Source organism: Lissotriton vulgaris, chromosome 11, assembly GCF_964263255.1.
Source record: "Lissotriton vulgaris chromosome 11, aLisVul1.2, whole genome shotgun sequence".
NCBI lineage: Eukaryota > Metazoa > Chordata > Amphibia > Caudata > Salamandridae > Lissotriton > Lissotriton vulgaris.
The window spans coordinates 339,759,628-339,779,370 of NC_141699.1; the positions used below are offsets into that span (position 1 = coordinate 339,759,628).

Consider the following 19,743-nt stretch of genomic DNA (forward strand, 5'->3'; position numbering starts at 1 on the left):
GCATCAAGTGTTCATGCACTCGCAATTTAAGAATTCGCAAATAATTGCGAGTTCTCAAATTGCGATTGCATTTAAGGAATCGTAATTTGAGATTCCTTAAATGCAATGCATGAACCATTCCAAGATTGCGAATTCGCAATCTGAGGTCGCTATTTACCGCAAATCCAAACTACGTGGTAAATAGCAAAAACTTAGAAATATGCACTTTAGTGCATTTTTCTAAGTTGTATATTACACACACACATGTCCTTGGGACTTGTGTGTGCGCAACACCAGTGATCATTACCATTTCAGGAGTGCAACAGGGTGTCCTTTGGACACCCTGGCACCCTTGAAATTGTGGCACATTTGCGATTCGCTAATTGCTAATCGCAAATAAGGAATGGCTTTCCCATTCATTCCTATGGCCCTTTAGGCCCATAGGAATGAATGGGAAAGCCATTCCTTATTTGCGATTAGCAATTAGCGAATCGCAAATAAGGAATCAGTAGGAATCGCAAATAACATTGCGATTCCTACATGCATCCCGTTTTGCGAGTCTTTAATACTGATTCCTGAAAATTCGCTATTAAGGACTCGCAAAATATAACTTTGATGCATCTGGGGGTTAGTTTGTTATTGTTAGCCCAAAGGCCATAAAAACGTCTACATGTATAGAAAAACAACACTGATACAATGGGTAACATTTCAGTTGCCTACAACACAGCTAGCTGTAGTGCCTGTGTCCTGTATTGTATTCCACATGTGCTGCTGATTTTTTTAATTTTTTATTTCCAAATCTTGAAACAGCATACATTTCTGCATGCTTCTTTATTCATGCGTTAGCACAATAAACTCAAACCTATTAGCTTTGCCAATGCCTGTATGATAGAAGTGAGGAAAACATAGCTAATAAAAATGTTTTGCAGCCGCGCCTAAACTTGCCCTGCATCACCCTCTGCTGCCGTAGTGGGGAAATACTACTTTGAAAAGAGTGTAAACGTGTTCTTTACGAGTGCGTTCTGGCATGTTGAACACATTTTACATTACAGTACTAGAGTAGATGCATTCCTTTCCTTGTCTGACAAGAAGCCATATTAAGCCTCCGTGACACGACGATCAGTATTGTTCATTGGTTGTTTCTTTTTCTTTTGATTTGAGGAATAATGAGGCTCTCCTGTCAAAATCCTTGGGCCTTTATGGTAATACTGCGATTTCAGTAGTAGTCTTATGCGAATTGATAATTGTGCGATTACAGCAAATTTAGAAATAAAAATGGGATAGGAGACCCATTTAGAGCCAGCCGTAAGAATATCCTGTCGCACATTAGTTCAAGGTAAAGATTTTTAAGACCCAACCTCTCTGTATTAATAGGTCGGTTCTTGAATATCTAAATCATAGTGGGCTACAATCCAACCTACTTCAAGAATATTAATGCGTTAGTCCACAAATTACTACTCACTACGATTGAAGGCCATCATAAGGATCAACAAACCACCATGTTTGTGATTACGTTTCAATAAAGTAAGCAGCCTTTATTTCTTAAAAGGAATGCGACTTTGTTTAAAATGAAAAGTAAAAAAAAAAAATATATGTTAAAAGACTTGGTAGGGAGAACTGCCTACTCTTCAGCATTTTTTTTAAACATTCATAAAGGGGACGGGATCCCAAAGGACCCTTTTGTGTGTATGTTACCATCGCCTTTGAGGTGTTGTTAAAATATCAATGCTTTGCGACCAGATGTCGGCCGCAAAAATAGATACATTAGATACTTCTTTGTTAATTGAAAGGTATGCTTACATCTCGAACCCCTTTCACATACTGAATCTATATCCTTTCGGATTCCATTTTAGGAGTACGAAAATTATTTTTCGACTACTAAAATGGGATTAGTACATACGAAAAAACATGTAAACAGCTGCAAACACCAAATTGGAGCTTTTGGGACATTAAAGTGGTTAGTATATTCGACCCTTAATTTTGTACTTGCTGTAATTTGCTCCTGCTAAAGGGGAAAGACTTTTTTATACAGTGAAGTTATCATAATATTGTTGATGATTTCATACTATATTTTCCTAAATACAAAAATATGCTAAATGCATGGAATCCCGCTTCTTGCATATTTAGAACATGTTTACATGTTTTGGCAAACTCTTAAGTTACCACTTCAGAGTCTTGGTGTGTGCCCAGCCTGCTATGGAGGTTGTTTGATCAGGAGTCAACAGAGGCTCTGGGATAAAGCTGTGTGCCTCCTACTTCCAGTGGATTAGCCTCTGTACAGGAAAAAGGCACCTGGTAGCCTCCTTTCTTTTGCATTTTTTGTTAGATTGCACCAACTCGACCTGCAGGTATTGGAGCGCTTTAATTGAGTTTTAGTTACATTACACAAAGACACATTCATTTTTTTGGTCGCATTGGCGAGATTAAGAGATCTGCCCAGAATCACAAAATGTAGAGCCGACGCCGAGACTGGAAACTGGTTCCCCAGTTCCTAAGTCGGCTGCTGTGGCCGTTATGCCACTTCCTCTGCTACTTTAAAGTAAGAGAAGCAGTATGACCCTCAAAGCATTGTTTTCTCACACTCTACACGACTATGCCGTGGCAGTCCTATCTGAATTTTCTTCTTTAACTGCAGCATAGCCACATGGATATCCAGTAGAACATTTCTGTGATGGACTAACTTGACACTATCAAACAAACATGCTGTGGCAAAACCATTAATTCTGGTTTGGCAAGGTGGTGCCATGGTTATTTTTTTTTTACTTTTATACTGCATGCATATGACTCAAAAATCGAAACATGCCGCCATTTAACCTAAGGTCGTAAAGGAAAAACAAGGGAACCCTACTCACAACGGAACCAGGGTTATTAAGTATTTTAAGGAAAAGCAGTGGCTCCTGTGAAGAAGATACTTAATAGTAGATTAAAGGAAGAGGCGAAAATTTGCATATATCTGCAGGGATTTTGGTTGAGATGTCAGATAGAGATGAAGCCATAAGCACTGATTACGTTTTTTAATCAATGAATTGAAAATTAGAATCACAGTGAAAGCGGTTTTACACGAAATATCAGAAATTATTTACAGTTGTGTAATGTGTCCCAAGTGAAATTATGACCCAAAAACATAGAAATAACATTTGTGAAGCAATATGTGAAAGGTTTCAATTAAACTTTGTTGTTTCCAAAAAACGACTACTCTTTTTTTTTCAGAAATACATAACATCTATATGGTGATAGAGTGCCAATTAAAGTAGTTCGCTTTTCTTAATTGTCGATGGCGTTTCGACCCTAACATGGATGTAGGGTCTCTTCAGGACCTACAGTGTTGGGGATATCTGGGGAAACTAAAATATATGTCTTTAGTAATGTCGGTTCAATTACTGAGTAGGAATAGTATTCTAGAGATGGGAGTTGGAAGAATTACCTGATTTGCGAATTGCTAGGATATAAGTGCTGTGTGTGAAGAAACCGTGTGCAGGTGAATTTAAAATACTCACTAGGAAACCCAGCCGGGTTCTGTTAGGGAAGACAAAATCATATCCCACTCACCATGACCAAACAAGTCAGCGCTGTCTCCTCCGCCTGCTTCAACACCCTCCATATGCTCCGTAAGATCTACAGATGGATCCCGACAGACATAAGGAAAACAGTCACCCAGGCCCTAGTCAGCAGCAGACTCAAACGCCCTCTACGCCGGCGCCCCGAACAATCTCATCAACAGAGTGCAAAGAATCCAGAATGCCTCTGCACACCTGATCCTTGACGTCCTGCGCCGCGACCACATCACCCCCCTCCTGAGAAACCTGCACTGGCTCCCCGTTGACAAAAGAATCTCCTGCAAGCTCCTGATTAACGCACACAAGGCACTCCACAAGACCGGCCTAGCCTACCTAAACAGTCAACTCTCCTTCTACGTACCCAATCGAAAACTCCGCTCCGCAGACCTCTCCCTGGCTACCGTCGCACGCATCCGTAGAACCACAGCCGGAGGCAGATCCTTCTCCCACCGCGCCGCCAAGACCTGGAACACCCTCCCCCTTATCCTACGACAAACTGAAGACCTTCTAACCTTCAGGAGACAACTCAAGACCTGGCTGTTCGACCAGTAGCAACAGCCCCCCCCCCCCTCCCCTCCCTCAGCGCCTTGGAACCCTTGCGGGCATGTAGTGTGCTCTGCAAATTATCTGATTCATTGATTGATGGGGATCCTCTACAAATTGTAGCGTGGGGTCCTACTATTTCATCTAGGCTGGCCACTTTATCTAACCCATACAGGTCATGGGCTGAGGAGATGCAGTGGCCTTTGTACCACACCTATCAGTATTAAGTAATTCAGGTAGTGGTGGGGCCCTGTCCAACCTCTTGCTTGACACTGTAAATGAAAGACCTTTTAGAGTCTTCCATCAATGAAAGATTGTAGGTCACTAGTCCTGTTCAGCACCTTCACCTTGCCAGCAGAACTTGTCAACACAAAGCACGGCTTCCCCATTGAACCTACTTACAAGATTTGATGAGTCATTCATTCTGTAATAAAATATATTTCTGTTTGGTGATTCCATAAGAGCCACCAAGAAGGGGACTTGACTTTTATCAAAGGAAGTGATAAAAAATGTTTTTTCCGATAATACTCTTTGATTCTGGGATTAAATGAAAGTCCTAAAACTCTTCTAGAGACAGATATTGGAAATGGTGCCCTAATTAATGTACCAGGTCCTTTTGCACTGAATACCACACAACCTCAGTGTGAAGTTAAAATAATGTGGCGGAAATCGGTCAATCTACGGATGTGTTTTGGCGTTTGTCATGTATTTACCAGATCTTCTTCAGAAGGAACAAGGAGCTTCTTTGTAGTTCAGAGCTTGTAGGCAAGGGCACTGACAAGACACGCACGTGGCCTTACTTAGAGGCTGGTGGACAGACTTCCAGATAGTGGGGTCGGTGAAGGCACTGGTCTATACCCTTCCAGCACCGAACCACCAGTCCTATCTAGGAATCAACACCTGCCTAGTGGGGATCAGATCTCTGTTCTGACAATGGATCTGCTGGTGCGGTGGATGCACTTTTCTGACCAATGAGCGCCGACCGAGCATCCATACTGATAAGGACCATAAGGCATTCTATTGTGTCTCTTCAACTGTGAAAAATAAATACAAACTTGGTGAACATTATCGGCGCCATCTTGCCCCTTTTCCAAGCCCATTCGTGCGCGTAAACGGCAGCCATTTTGAGCACCATGGCCTCCCTGCCCCTCGCTGATAGCCAGCGCGTCTCTCTCTCTCTTAACCTCGCAAGCATTCCCCCGCACGCTGACAACCCCCGCTCTCTCATGCCTTGGGTCATAAACCCCTCTTCAGCGCAGCTTCACCACTGAATCCCATCCTGTTCCCAGCGCGACACCTCCCCTCATTCCTTTCATGGCCTCAAACCCTTTTGATGCAAACCCCCTTTTCCTGTGTCCCCGTTTGTCTTCCCTGTTCCCAGGCCGCCACCTGGCTCTGCGGATACTGTTTATTACCCCGTACAGTAGGAAGCTTCCCCTCCCCATCAAAAGACCCCCGAACCAATCAAAGCCCCCACCCCATGAGATCCGATCAAACCCCATGCATTCCGTGAATCGGCGGAATGCCCTGCTGTGCGACAACCATCACCTGTTGTGACCGGGGTGGGGAATCCAACTGTAAATGTATGTGGGAACGGGTCTGAAGGGGAGATTCCGAGGATGTTCTTTCAAGTACTAAAGTATTGCGAGAATGTGTTATGTGCAATAAAGGTCGTAAACCCTAGTATAAGAGGCCAGGCCTCAGAGATGTGGTTAGAGCACCTCGTGACGATACTTGCTGTCTGAATTGATGTGTTCTCCTCCGGAGAGAATAAAATCCTCGTTTCCTGCCTTCCAGTCTCCAGCGCCTGCTTCTTCATTGATTAATATTGGTGGGTCATAGAGGCGATACCGCCGGGCAACATAAAAGGGTCTTTGGTTACCGGTTGTCTTTGGAACCATTTTTAACAATTGGCGTCCCAAACGTGGGGCCCATCAGCGACTCGTGGATCCAGTGGGAGAGGTCCCGACGACAGAGTGAACGACTGCAACGATCGGAAGGTACCCTGTCCGATAGACCCTCGTCTGACAGCCGATCATCCGAACTTCACTGGTTCCGAACAGACCTCTCTCGAGTGATCTACGGTCCTGACTGGGAACCATCAGGAGTGCCACGAGAAGTACGAAGAGAAGAGGACGATCGGGCGCTGGATTCGGAAGACGAGAAACTGTCCATGCGGTCCGGGTAAGGTCGTGTAAACACGACGAATTGCGAAAGTGATAGATAATTGAAAGTAATTGATAATTGTTGAGAAAATACTAGTATTACTCTTTGTTAATTTATTGGAGATTCACTGTCTACAAACGGAGAAACAACAGGCTCTCCCTTTATAAACAGCGAAGGATAGGTACGCACCCGTCGGACCTATCTTTCTCCCCCATTGATTAACTGTTATAGATTGTTTTCTGGAGATTCTCTGTCTGCAAACAGGGAAAAATAGGTCCCCTCTTTGCAGATAGTGAAAGGGTAGGTGACGCGAACCTTCGCGAGCCTACTTATTCTCCCCATTGACCATATTGATTTTTTATTTTCGACCTAAACATTGATTAACTGTTATAGATTGTTTTCTGGAGATTCTCCGTCTGCAAACAGGGAAAAATAGGTCCCCTCTTTACAGATAGTGAAAGGGTAGGTGACGCGAACCTTTGCGAGCCTACTTATTCTCCCCATTGACCATATTGATTTTTAATTTTTGACCTAACATTGATCGATTGCTCAGAATTGGTTCATGAGGTATTCACTACGTGCAAACAACGTAGAATAGAAATATTCTGTCTAGTCTTTGCGCGCAGTGATAAGATAGGTAGTGCTGACTATTATCCCATTGTGATCCGTCATGCCTGTCTTCTCCCCACTGGTTAGTAGCCTGTTTAACCCGGACCGCTTATTAGAGATGAACCATCCGGCTCCGCTGGAAGGCACCCCTAATAAGGACATGTTCATGAAGCATGGATTAATTGCTATAGCCTATAGTGAGCTGTGGCATAAATATACAGAAAAGGATCGAGAAAGACAGTGGCCACTGAGAGGATCCTTTGATCTTGACAAAATAGAAACGGTAGAAATAGCCCTTCGTAGGAATGAAACAACACCTATTATGCTCGATAGCCTCGGTATGTGGCGCAAAGAAGCCGCACGACGAAGGGAAGGCGACGAATTCGGAGAAGGTGAAGGGACACGACGGACAACCCTCCAAACGTCTAGTAGGCAAAGGGAAGGGCCAGCGATGGCACAGTCCCGAGGAGTAGACATGAAAAGCGAACGGTGTAAAGGGATGTGCCGACAAGCCAACCCCGGAACACAACGACCCGAAGGTAATCCCCCGACATTACGCACAGGACGGACAGATTTAAAACAAAACCAATGTGCTTTCTGTAAATGTCTTGGACACTGGAAAGCCCAATGCCCGACTCTGCAAAGCATAGGTAAGAATAGAGGGTTGACAGAAAGGACGGACCGACAGAAAGGAAAAAGACGTGAGATAAAAACCAATCAGACTAGTGCAGACAGAACAGACAGGACCACCCCGTTTGATTATGCTCGGTGGCACAGATTTCGTCAGGCCAATTTTAACGACATGTTAGAGTTCTGGGACTGATTGCTCTCTGTTGCTCCCCCACTCTGAAAAACAAACACAACTGCAGGTCAGTGTAAACAACCCCCCGTTAGAGAAAAGACTCAAGAAAGCCAAGCATCTATTATATAACTTAGGATTTAATTACGGTAAAACACACAACCAACAGTAAATAGAATAACTAGTAGAACTCTCTAAAAAGCAAAATTGACTAATAGGAAAAATACAAAACATGTTATGCTCACTCCGGAAGTCCTCGAAATGTAACAGTTCGATGGTCCCGCCCATCCGAAACACATAGCACGTGTGGGGCGGGGCCTGCCAGCAGCCATGAGCCAAAAGGAGATCGCTGGCGAGAAGGTCCTGGAGGCTCCACCAAGCAGGCAATGAAATGGTCTTCCCATACTGCCCTTCCAGGGATGGCGTCCCCCGGGCCGTGAGTAGGGAGGGGGCGGTTGCAAATGACCCCCTCCCTCGTATCTCCTGGTCCGGCCATCACGAATTCCTCCATCGAACGGATGCAGGGTGGGCAGGGAGGAAGAGGCGACGCGGACGAGCCTCTTCCACCTCCACAGGTAGGAGGCTTCCCTGCCCTGGCCCGACGCCGATGTCCTCCAGCCGGGCGACGGCCATATACCTACGCTGCACAGGAAATATAATGCCCGGTTGGTGTATTTCCGCAACACAGGGCATACAATGCCCGACTGGTATACTTGCGTAGTACAGGACATACAATGCCCGACTGGTATACTTTCTCAGAACAGGACATACAATGTCCGACGGGCATATTTACGGAGCACCGGACGTACAGTGGTCCCCCAAGAGTCGGAATCAGGGGTGTAGGGTGGTCATCATGTGCGCCCCTGATTCCAAGGGACGGTGTAGGATGCACCGGGAGAGGGAGACGGCACGGGTGAGCCTCCCTCACCTCCCCAGATGAAGGCTCCACTGCTGCACCCTGGCGCCCCGAACCAAAATGTCCTGCTCCAGCAACATGATGCTCCGTCTTTCACCATCACAAGAAGTTTCTTCCTCTCCTGATGGATACGGCAAAGGGCGGTTGCTGCAGGGTCTCGAAATGGCGTCTGGGCCCTCGAAAAGGCGGGTCTAGGCCGCTGGAGTAACTTTGTCCGAAATTGCAACTCGGGCACTTGCCCACCTGGGCGCAAGCCCCCACCATCGACAAACATCCCCTCGACTTTGAAGATTCTACCAAAGTCCCAAGAGCCCTCGGCCCCTTCAGGCTTCCGGTGAGGAACAGTTGCATTGATCTCAAATGAAATAACCACGGCACAGCAACAAGATGGCGGTGCTCTCGTGTCTGCATCAACTTCCGTCTGAACCACCCAGGAACATTATGGGCTAACGAACTCGAGCAAGTTCCGGCTGAACATCAACATGACCCGGTAAGAGAGACTCTACCCCCTCCCTCTCTTGATTGACGGTCCACACCACCAGCCCCTCTGTTAGCACAGTTTTCTTTTTGAACTGCCGAAAGGGACTCTGGTCCAACCGCCAATTGTCGGGGATATTTTGCCCCTGATGCTACTTCCGGACTAAACCGGCCTCGCCCAAAATGGCGCTGGTATCAATGGAAACTAACGGATGCCTCGTGGTGTTCCTTAGCTAATGAAACTTGATGTACTAAGATATATATATATATATATACGAACCATTGTGCACTCGATGTTAAAGGGAGGAGGGTTCACTTGGCGAACATTTAAGAAGAGTTCCGTAAAATGTTGATTTCAATGAACAATTTATTTTTGATATTTGTTGTAACTGATACATAACGTCGCTTATGATGCACACCCGCGGTTTACATCTAGGAAATGTGATTACGATGAGCTTGACTGTGTTTCCATTTATGAACTGAAATGCCCCTGATTCCTTCGTCACGCAATGAAATGTTTTTGGTTACTTGCAAATAATTAATTAGACCTTTTTACATGTTCTTGTGCTACAAAATAACCCCCTACTGTATGTGCTTCCATCGACGACATATCAGGCCAAAATATGAATTGCGCTCTCACATTTTACGTACTGAATAATTCTGCAAATAAAGGTCTTAAAAAGCTATGGATAGGCATCGCATACTTTTGTAAATGCGGGTATCGGTGGGAGGGTTTTTTTCTGTGCGCAACTGTTCTGCTCTTTTTTAAGGTTATCCGAGAAATGGTTGTTCGACCCTGGGTTGATGGTCGAATCAAAGGTATGATACGCTGCCTCCAAGATATGCGACTAAGCTCAGGAACTGACGTATGAAGAAGGACCTCGACTTCTGAGAATGGGTAAAGTAAAACGGTGTAATTGATAAAATGATATAAAGATATGGTGATCGAAGGTACTAAGGTACAGGGCTGAACGAAGAACTGATATGCCTTAGAACATCACAGCTTTGGGAATGATTTAGGGATCCCGAAGGCCGGATACATCTACAAAACCGGGTACCTCACGCTAGGCACCTCTGATTCCTCTTTTTAGCGTTTTCACTACACACGATCCTTAATGCCATCCTCGAACCTCCCCATGAACCACCTATCACATTGCCTGCCCCCATGACTTTAGGAAACCAGAACCCTAAGGGATTATATCCCGAAGAGATAAGTACGAGTATGTGGTAAGTAAAGGACTTTCGTGCCCATACATTTGATGTGTTCGAATGTTGTCCCCCTACCTCCCCTTTTTCCCCCTTTTTCCCACTGCAGGTTACATTAGAATCCCGATTAGAGTATCATAAGGGATCTGGAACCACGTCACGCCCGATGCATGAAGACGGACTAGCGCTGCAAAATGGCACAACAAGGACGCTCTACCCAATGCACGACCTTTTTACCAAATCTAATGTTTTTTTTGTCCCAAAACTGCATGCTTCTACCTCCTAACACAGACCCGAAACGTCTAAACGTTAGGTAACGCACTGAATAGCCCAAACAATACACGGTCATTCTCTATGTCACACGTGTACTGTTTGGCCTATTGTCTGTCTCTCTCACTCTCTCTCTCTCTCTCTTACTCTCTCTCTCCATCTCTCTCTCTCTCTCTCTCTCACTCACTCTTCCACCCCTCCACACTTTCCCTCTTCCTAGCAACTGGCACCTAATTGGCGAACCTGGTGCACCTCCTGATTGGCCCCAAATACCACAAGTATTTGCACAAATTTGTCCTAAATAAAATTGTATCGGTACCACGTTACTACCTCTCCTTTTCTACTAAAATATGGATGAAATTGGCCGATAGGAAAGGGACAGGTAAGACGACTAAGGTTCCCTAAATTTGACCCACTCTCAGGGAACTATTTGTCAGTGGCTTCTATGATAAAATGTGTCTGTGGTAATGCGACCATCCCCATTGCAAATTGTCTCCGTACCCCAAGCCGTAAGAAATGATCGAGACACCCCCATCTATCTAAAATGCCCCAGTTTTGTGTCAGCTGCCCTGAACGAGAGCCTGAAAAACGCCCCCTGCTCTAATTCACTGTGTCCCTAATTGTTGTCCATAAGATCCCTCCTTCTCCTTCCCCGAGGATAAGTTTAATAATTATTGCAAACCACCCCTCCCGAGTTTTTGTAGTAACCAGGTTGCGAGGATTTATATAGAAAGTTAGAAAGATGTATGCAAAGTTAAAAATTAAATCGAAAATCGAAAGAACTTGTTGCAGTAAGCCTGGTTGAAAATAAGATGTTTTTATGTAATGCAGACTTGTTTAGCCTATGTTCATCCCTCAGAAGGATGCCTATCAGACTATGGTGAATAGCACGTTGCACTTTTTGTAAAATACAAGGCCCTGAAGACCAGCCTAGCCTTTCAAGACTTGTACTAGGGAAATGGGTCTCTGCCAGAAGAACTGACATCTACTATAATAGACATATGACAAATGAACGTAATAATCATCAAAGCGTCAAAGAATTAGCCAACAAAAGGAAGTTGTAAGGAATCCAGCAAGCCCATCATCAATTGTTTATACGTTAGTCGCAAGAATCTCCAATGTAGCGAGTGCTTACCCCAGTTGCTTGGTGTTGGGAGAGAAATAGACTTATGTAATTACCTTCTTCTGCAATATCTCTAAAGACTGTCTTTTCAAAACTCATTTAAGGGTATCACTGTCGGAGGAGAAAGAGACCGGATGTGGGAGCACGCGGCCTGACTGCGGATTGTGGAACATCAGCGACGGAGGCCGAGGCGAGACCACAGCAGTAAGGAGACGCCGGACGGGGCATTGTTTCAGACAAAGCTAAGGAAAGGGCTGACCTGAAGCCCCTGCTATATGATCAACGTGTGCCAAAAGCCCCCGCTCTCTGAACATGGTTACGGACTCGCCTGTCGCAAACTCTCCGCCTCCCCCTGATCTGTTCCCGACTTGGCCTTGCTCCATCCCCTCCTCCTCCGACCTACCATAAGGACTGTTCACACCCGCACCTTTCCATCCGAACTCCCAAGTTCCTCCAAATCCTACTGAGCTACCCAGAGAAGAGTACTCCCTGCGTCAGAAGGGAGGGAGCTCCGACTAAGTAGACCACGAACTATGTTAAATCCCAGAACGGTGACCTAGAACTCCACCAAGGGTCGCCCCCGAAGAAAAGATAAACAAAGTCTGTGGTTCTGCCCGCTACCAAGCACCTTGAAGATGATGGAAGCAACAGGAAATGCCCACCACAGAGACTCAAGAAACGAACAGATCCCACAATTCTGGAACAATTGCATTTTCCATTGCAAATCTATGCTCTGCATTGCGGAAGAAGATGCACCTGCTCCAAAACCGTAACGCATTTCTCCTACGAGGTCTGACGAAAACCAAACAGAATGCACCCCTACCCGCAGACCCCCAACAACTCGATCCACATGAACATTTCTGTTGATAGGTAATCCAGGTGCTCAACAGTGCCGACAGAAGACGACAAAGGACAACGAGAACTCTGATATTTTTACTGTATCTCCTTTCTCTCCCAATCACCATTGGACTGACTATACACCCGCCGTATACAAAAAGGACTTACTTATATGATAACTTACCAGTTCTTATTCTATGATCTGTACCCAACGCCCTCGCTACGTAATTCTAGTCTGATATTGCATTACGATGACTTTTTCTGCAACCAACTTAACGATGAACCCGCCTACTAAATGATGAGATTTTTCAATATGATGTTTATGATGTGATGTTTATGTACAGTTCTTTCGCCTAAGTCCCCTCTCCCTTACTTATGATTGCTGCATATAGGTGTAGATAGGAAATAGACCAGCAAGATGTCTTGGAAATGTTAAAGGGAGGACTGTGAAAAATAAATACAAACTTGGTGAACATTATCGGCGCCATCTTGCCCCTTTTCCAAGCCCATTCGTGCGCGTAAACGGCAGCCATTTTGAGCACCATGGCCTCCCTGCCCCTCGCTGATAGCCAGCGCGTCTCTCTCTCTCTTAACCTCGCAAGCATTCCCCCGCACGCTGACAACCCCCGCTCTCTCATGCCTTGGGTCATAAACCCCTCTTCAGCGCAGCTTCACCACTGAATCCCATCCTGTTCCCAGCGCGACACCTCCCCTCATTCCTTTCATGGCCTCAAACCCTTTTGATGCAAACCCCCTTTTCCTGTGTCCCCGTTTGTCTTCCCTGTTCCCAGGCCGCCACCTGGCTCTGCGGATACTGTTTATTACCCCGTACAGTAGGAAGTTTCCCCTCCCCATCAAAAGACCCCCGAACCAATCAAAGCCCCCACCCCATGAGATCCGATCAAACCCCATGCATTCCGTGAATCGGCGGAATGCCCTGCTGTGCGACAACCATCACCTGTTGTGACCGGGGTGGGGAATCCAACTGTAAATGTATGTGGGAACGGGTCTGAAGGGGAGATTCCGAGGATGTTCTTTCAAGTACTAAAGTATTGCGAGAATGTGTTATGTGCAATAAAGGTCGTAAACCCTAGTATAAGAGGCCAGGCCTCAGAGATGTGGTTAGAGCACCTCGTGACGATACTTGCTGTCTGAATTGATGTGTTCTCCTCCGGAGAGAATAAAATCCTCGTTTCCTGCCTTCCAGTCTCCAGCGCCTGCTTCTTCATTGATTAATATTGGTGGGTCATAGAGGCGATACCGCCGGGCAACATAAAAGGGTCTTTGGTTACCGGTTGTCTTTGGAACCATTTTTAACACAACAAGTCCCCAAAGTGGAGGTTTGTTAGTGAAACAGAAAAATACAATGTTCTTGAATCGATGGGGGTTTTCTTCCTTTGTGCCAGCAACCCTTTCCTATTTTTCTGTCTGAATACACCATGAGCTGCATGACAGGCTGGGGCAAGAAAAATCAATGAAATTAGCCCTGCACTATTCTAAAGGCTGTGAGTGATTGTCACGACATGATATGATATACAAGTGAAATTCTTTATTTCCCTTATTTTTGTTGTAGGTTTTTTCAGACAGAAAATAAAGAATGCAGGAAGAAGAAAAAGGAACCAGGAAGGCGTAGCCGACCTTTCACTCCAGTGCACAACAGCCTCTTCTCTGAAAATCTGTTTGATGCTGACCCGTACGTTGGTTTTCTTTTTTTTCTGGTTTAAGTAAGATGTCGGACTACTTAAGTGAATATAATAGTTTTCGTTTTGTGGAGCTCCTTTACATTATTGTACATTATTGTATTAGTCCAACTTGTTCTATTTGAAAACCCCTTTGCTTCTCTTCTCCAGGAGCTTTTTTCTTAGCTCAACGATTATGATTATTAGTTCCATATTCCTATTAGTTGTTCTTTCCATGCACTTTTCAATCCATCTTTTGCATTTAAAACGTTTACAATCCCCAATGTGTCTTCATCTAGTTAAATCACACCATACGAAATTTGCAAATGGCTGTCCTTCCATTGTGCGTGTTAACAGGCCACATTATATCATAAATACATTTTTAATATGCTGGACACAAGACGTCATCATTGGCCTACAATGCTAAATACTACACATGCTCTTATCCTTGTCCTGAGTTCATTCCTCTCTCTAGTTGGTATTTCTCTAACTCCCACCTTTTCTGTCATGCATATTTTCAAAGACTACATTCTTCTACCTCATTTGTCACTTTAAGTGTCTTTTACTGTATACATACTATCCAACATGGTGACAGTCCACGTTTTGTGCAGCGGCAGCATCTTGTGCGACATCAAGTAATGCAAACCTACTAATTTCCAAAAATCCAACATAATTCAACACAGTACTAAAACACACCACAAGAGAACGAAAACACAAACCTATTAAAACAACTAAGCCTGCATCTGATCAGCCCGTCCGCCACCCCAATTCTCACAGTCCTAAGAGCAAAGCTGCTTCCAGCAATTAATTACGGTCATCTTGCCTTTCCTGGGAAATTGGACGCCCTTCTTAACACAGCCCAAGCTAAGGCGCATAAGGCAGTGCTTTCGATTCCGAGGACAGCCAGAAACAAGGCTAAGGCTGGAGTTAGGTCTGGCAAGCCCAGACCTGTCGTGCCAGGGGGAGATAATAAAGTTATACTTAAGGATTTTGAGGGCACCGGCTAACTCCCTAAAAAATCAGTTGAAATCAATCTTTGAGGGCCCAGGTTCGGCCTGGAACTCCAGCCTTGCCAACACAATTACAGCTTTGAGGATCGAGGAAGAAAGCATCAAAAGGCCGGACATCCCACTGAACGCCTGGAAGAGAGCAGTCAACAAACAGGTGCGTGTCATCTCCTTCAAACTAGATCTCGAATCTCTCCGCCAAAGCGCTCACTTAGACCCGTTGAATAACTCCTACGTGGCAGGTAAAGCTCAACCTTACCTAAGCGAGGCTCTCACCACACAGGCCCGAAGCAAAATCTTATTCATGAGGCTGACCATGCTAGGGATCGCGGAATTCAACCCAGCATGGGCTCGAAAAGGGGAACTTACAACCTGCAGATTGTGCCACTACAAGAGGGAATCCTGTCTGCATCTCCTTTGCTGCTGTCCTAATTTTGATAATGAATGCCGGCGACTCCTGCGTCCGATCTGCATTAGAAATGGTATAAAGTCATGCAGCGAAGCATCAGCCCTGTGTTTCTCAAATACCAACACAACGGCACTAGCGAGACTGGCAAAACTCATCCACCAAATCAGGATAGCCTTAAAAGCTGCTGACGAAAGTAGAGACATCCCAGGGAAGATCATTGTTATCCCTGCGGAGGAAAGCTAATGGGATTTTCTCAACGACGAACCAGTGTTGTATCAACAGTGCCCTCCTTGCATGCTCTCCAAGAGAATTTTGCCCACTGAGAGACACTTACTGCGCCACAAAGGGCAGTTTAAGAGACCTGCATACTACATCATCTTCAGGGCACAAATGGGGCATTAAGAATACGTGCTCACATGCTGGGGAAAGACTATTCGGGTTTTGTGGAGGGGCCTCAAAAACAAAAAAAAACAACAACAAAAAATATTATAATTTTTCAACCAGTTTTAAGGTTCTGAATCATAGTTTTTAGCCTTTCTAAATTGATCTCTAGTATTGATTTTTCTTTTTACTGTAAAGATTTCAATTAATTGAACAGTTAATAAAACATACACAAAACAAAGGCAAACACTGCACAACTTACCAAAGTAAATACATCCCACTTAACACAAAACAATTTTGTTTTTGTGTTGACTTTTACTGGATGATGGTAGATTTTAATATGGCGTTGATGTTGTGTTATCTTCGTATGTTCATCTTTAGTTTTTGTGTTTGCTGAATTCAAGCGTTGTTATAGTACCACATTGTGTGGCTCTGTTGATTTTTAGGGTTAATATAGATTTATTAGATTTATCTCCTGCCAAGGAGGGCAGGGTGCACGCATCTTTGTTTCATAGGCCCAAGGCAAATGTTATGTAGGTCTGCTGCTGGATCCCCTTTGACACCTGCTCCAAGCAAGGGTCTTAGTGACAAAAGGAATCGATTCGCCTTTCATTTGAAGCTGGACATCAAGAACAGGTGCTGTGGATAAAGGGTTATGTGAACAGAGTCCGCTCTAAGCCTGCGGACTCAGTAGCTGTCATGCCTCATCACACGGCCATATGGTATAGATGCCCAATTACAAGAGAGCTGGAAACCCTTGCCTAGAAGGGGGTTGCAGCAGGGGTAGCTCCTCCATAATGGGGCGTTGCCCCACTCGTCAAATTCAGTCAGCGAGAAATAAAATGATAATAAAACAATATTATCATTTTCTTTTCCACTGACTTACTTAACAGATGTCAGTGTGGGCTGGACCATGGGAGTGAAAGGAGGGATGGGCACTGTAAAGAGCGCATGTCGGGTTTGGTCGGCCGACTTAGGTTTCTCCAGCCCAGCTGTGTTGTAGAGCCGGGTTGGAGAAACACCACTGACTCCTAGGCACGGTCTGAGCAACAAACCAGGTTAATCAGACCTATCTCGGTGCTGTTCTCATGCTAGGTATAGCATGAGAGCAGCGTCCGTATTGGGAGGGGAGCCTGTGCCCCAGTGACTTCTGGAGTAGAGCCGGGGAGGAGCACCGAGGCGGCTGGTGTCGACAAGTAAATTTGAAAAAATGTTTATTGGTCCCCTAATCCCCCATTCCTCCGTCCCCAGCCCCCATTATAGTTAAGTGGCAGCCGCCACTGGGTTGCAGCTCACATGTGAAAGCTCTACACAGGGGATCTCAAATTACAACCTCCCCAGGACATGGGAGGTGCGCCACATGAGTTCCTTACTGTTCTGGCTAGGTAGGATAGGTATGGCTGTTAGGCAGAGCTGGGGCTCCACTCGCCATTGTCCCCTTCTCACAGTAAAAATATTCTTAGGCAGGTCTTCAACCTTCAGACTTAGCACATGATGGAAGCTAAATGGCACTGCAATTTTTACAGTGCGTCTCTGTGAACTGAAGGCCTTCAATTCAGGGGGTCAAAGAGGACCAACTGCAACCGGCGAGACACCAGCATGATGTGTTGCCAGTGGGAAGCCGCCAGGGAATACCTGATGACTATAGTTACAGGTGAAAATTAGCTACAAGAAAACACTGGCCGAAAGAAGATTGTTGGTAAGAAAAAAAGGAACCTGTTGAATTTCATATGAAATGCAACTGGTTCCTCTTATTCTCATTCTCAATAATAACAATCCACTTTCTGACAGTCTGCTGTTGTAGCTAAATTGCTGACTTTGGTATCTGGACACTTAGCTTTTAATCCAAACTTCAGCACTTTGGCAAAACCTCTGTGGTTCTGGTCAAATCCCTGAACTGCAACACCTGTCAGTATGAGCTTGACTGTTCCTATTACAGCAGCGTTGGGAGAGACTTGCATATATCTGGGTCCAACTGAGGAGCAATGGCGGGCAAAAGAATGATGGGTTGGAATGCTTCATAAGATCTGCCACCTAGAGATTTTTACCTGATTGGGAGACCGCTCTAAATATGCAGTCAGCTAGGGCAGCGGAGTACATCCCTCTAGTGCCTTGGCAGAAGGGAATACATTACATGAGTTGTATGTCTTGTTTATGTTTCTGCTCTTTGAATTGCTTTATTAGGAATCCATTTACCCCTGTTTCCCACTGTTAATCTTCTGGATCTTAGAGATGGTAAGTTGAGCTCTTTTCTTTGTCACAGCTCTGTTTCTCTCTTTTACAGGGAACCTCTCTTCCGCCAGCTCTGTGCCCTACACTGGCTTCTGGAAGCTCTGTACATAGAGCCCTTCAGTGCAATGCGGCCAGTGTCTAGCTGCTGGAACATGAAGTAAGTAACCTAGTCAGATCATATAAACTGGTGCACAGGAATGTAAAGTCACATATAGCAAAGGTGGCTCTTGGGACACTGAGACTTCAACATTCCTTTTCCAGACGTAGTGTTGTCAACACTTCTTTTGTATATGAATAAAACATCTCAAAATGGCGGTGGACTAACCACTATAAGTACCTCAAATGTTAAAGGCAGTTCATGAGTATTAGTCCACATTACAACCAGGCAGTGGGGATGTTTACTTGGGGAGAGGAGGCCGGCGAGGTCTCGCTATGGGCCGTTCATGCAAGTGCCATGGTGTGAGGACATGGGTGGTCAGGACAGCAGCTTGTGTTGTGAATGAGGGCTGGGAGTTCTGGTTAATGGTCAATGTCCTTTCCATTGGGAGACTGTGAGTCCTGAAGAGAATGTTGTCCTCTTCTATTTTCGCCTTCTCCTCCTCCACTAGTTATTGGCGGTTTAGCGGGGGGAGGGCTTCTGTGGCTTTGGGTGTGATGAACCTGGATTACTTTAGCTAAACAGGCTTTGATTGCTGAGAAATAGGGTGGTGTTTGTAGAGTCTTTGCCGCTGTTGGGACAGGTTTGAAGTTCAAGGAAGGAGATATATCACAGACAAGTGACTAATTTGAGGGGTAAATGGAGACTTGGCTTGGACCCCCAGCATTTGAGTCAGTTCGGGGAAATGGGGTGTAAAAGAGCTGAGATGTGGTGGTAAGGAACGGCATGGGTACTGTAGATGGGCCAAGGTGGCAGGAGGGTGGTGAAGGCAAGGAATAAAAGGAAGGTGACGTTAGGATGGGTAGACTGATAATGATTAAGGTTAAAAAGACATGTGAGAGTTTTAAAAACGTTGAGTTTGGATGTTTATGCATGGGAGGTTCAAAGGATGTGTTGGTTGTTAGGTATGTTTATTGTATTAGTGAAAACATAGTTTCTCAGGTTGGATGGTGTTGGCAGGGGTTGTTACTTTTAGTTTCTCATTAAAGCAGCCTTCCTCATACTACACTGGTGGCTTTCGGGGGGTTGCTGTTCTCATAAAGCAGCCTTTCTCATACTACACTGGTGACTTTCAGGGGTTTGCTATTCTCATAAAGAAGCCTTCCTCATACTACACTGGTGACTTTCAGGGTTGAGTTGTCTCTCCTGTGCGTCTGTGACTAAAGATGGCGGGAAGCAAAACACATGTCAGTGCTAAAAAAATATGGCATCGAAGTCAGGCTTAAAATATCAGGATGCCTTTGCTTTAATGAGAATGTTCAACAATGATACCATTCTAAGCACAGAGCACTTGTGACAGGAACATCGCTTCCTTCTTTTTAAAATGTATAATGTAAGCATTTGGTACTAAAACACGTTATTGCCTTTAGTATTATGTCAATGAATTCTAAGTGCT

The 19,743-nt window shown here is 45.0% G+C and overlaps 1 protein-coding gene across 1 annotated transcript in view; it reads left to right on the forward strand.

The window, feature by feature from the left end:
• The window catches only part of CCDC60 (coiled-coil domain containing 60), a 652,013-nt gene that overhangs the window by 450,073 nt on the left and 182,197 nt on the right, over positions 1-19,743 (forward strand). Inside the window, exons 5-6 of the mRNA XM_086943297.1 lie at positions 14,056-14,175; positions 18,243-18,347. Of these exons, the coding sequence (XP_086799423.1) occupies positions 14,056-14,175; positions 18,243-18,347 (225 nt within the window). The remainder of the gene's footprint in view (positions 1-14,055; positions 14,176-18,242; positions 18,348-19,743) is intronic.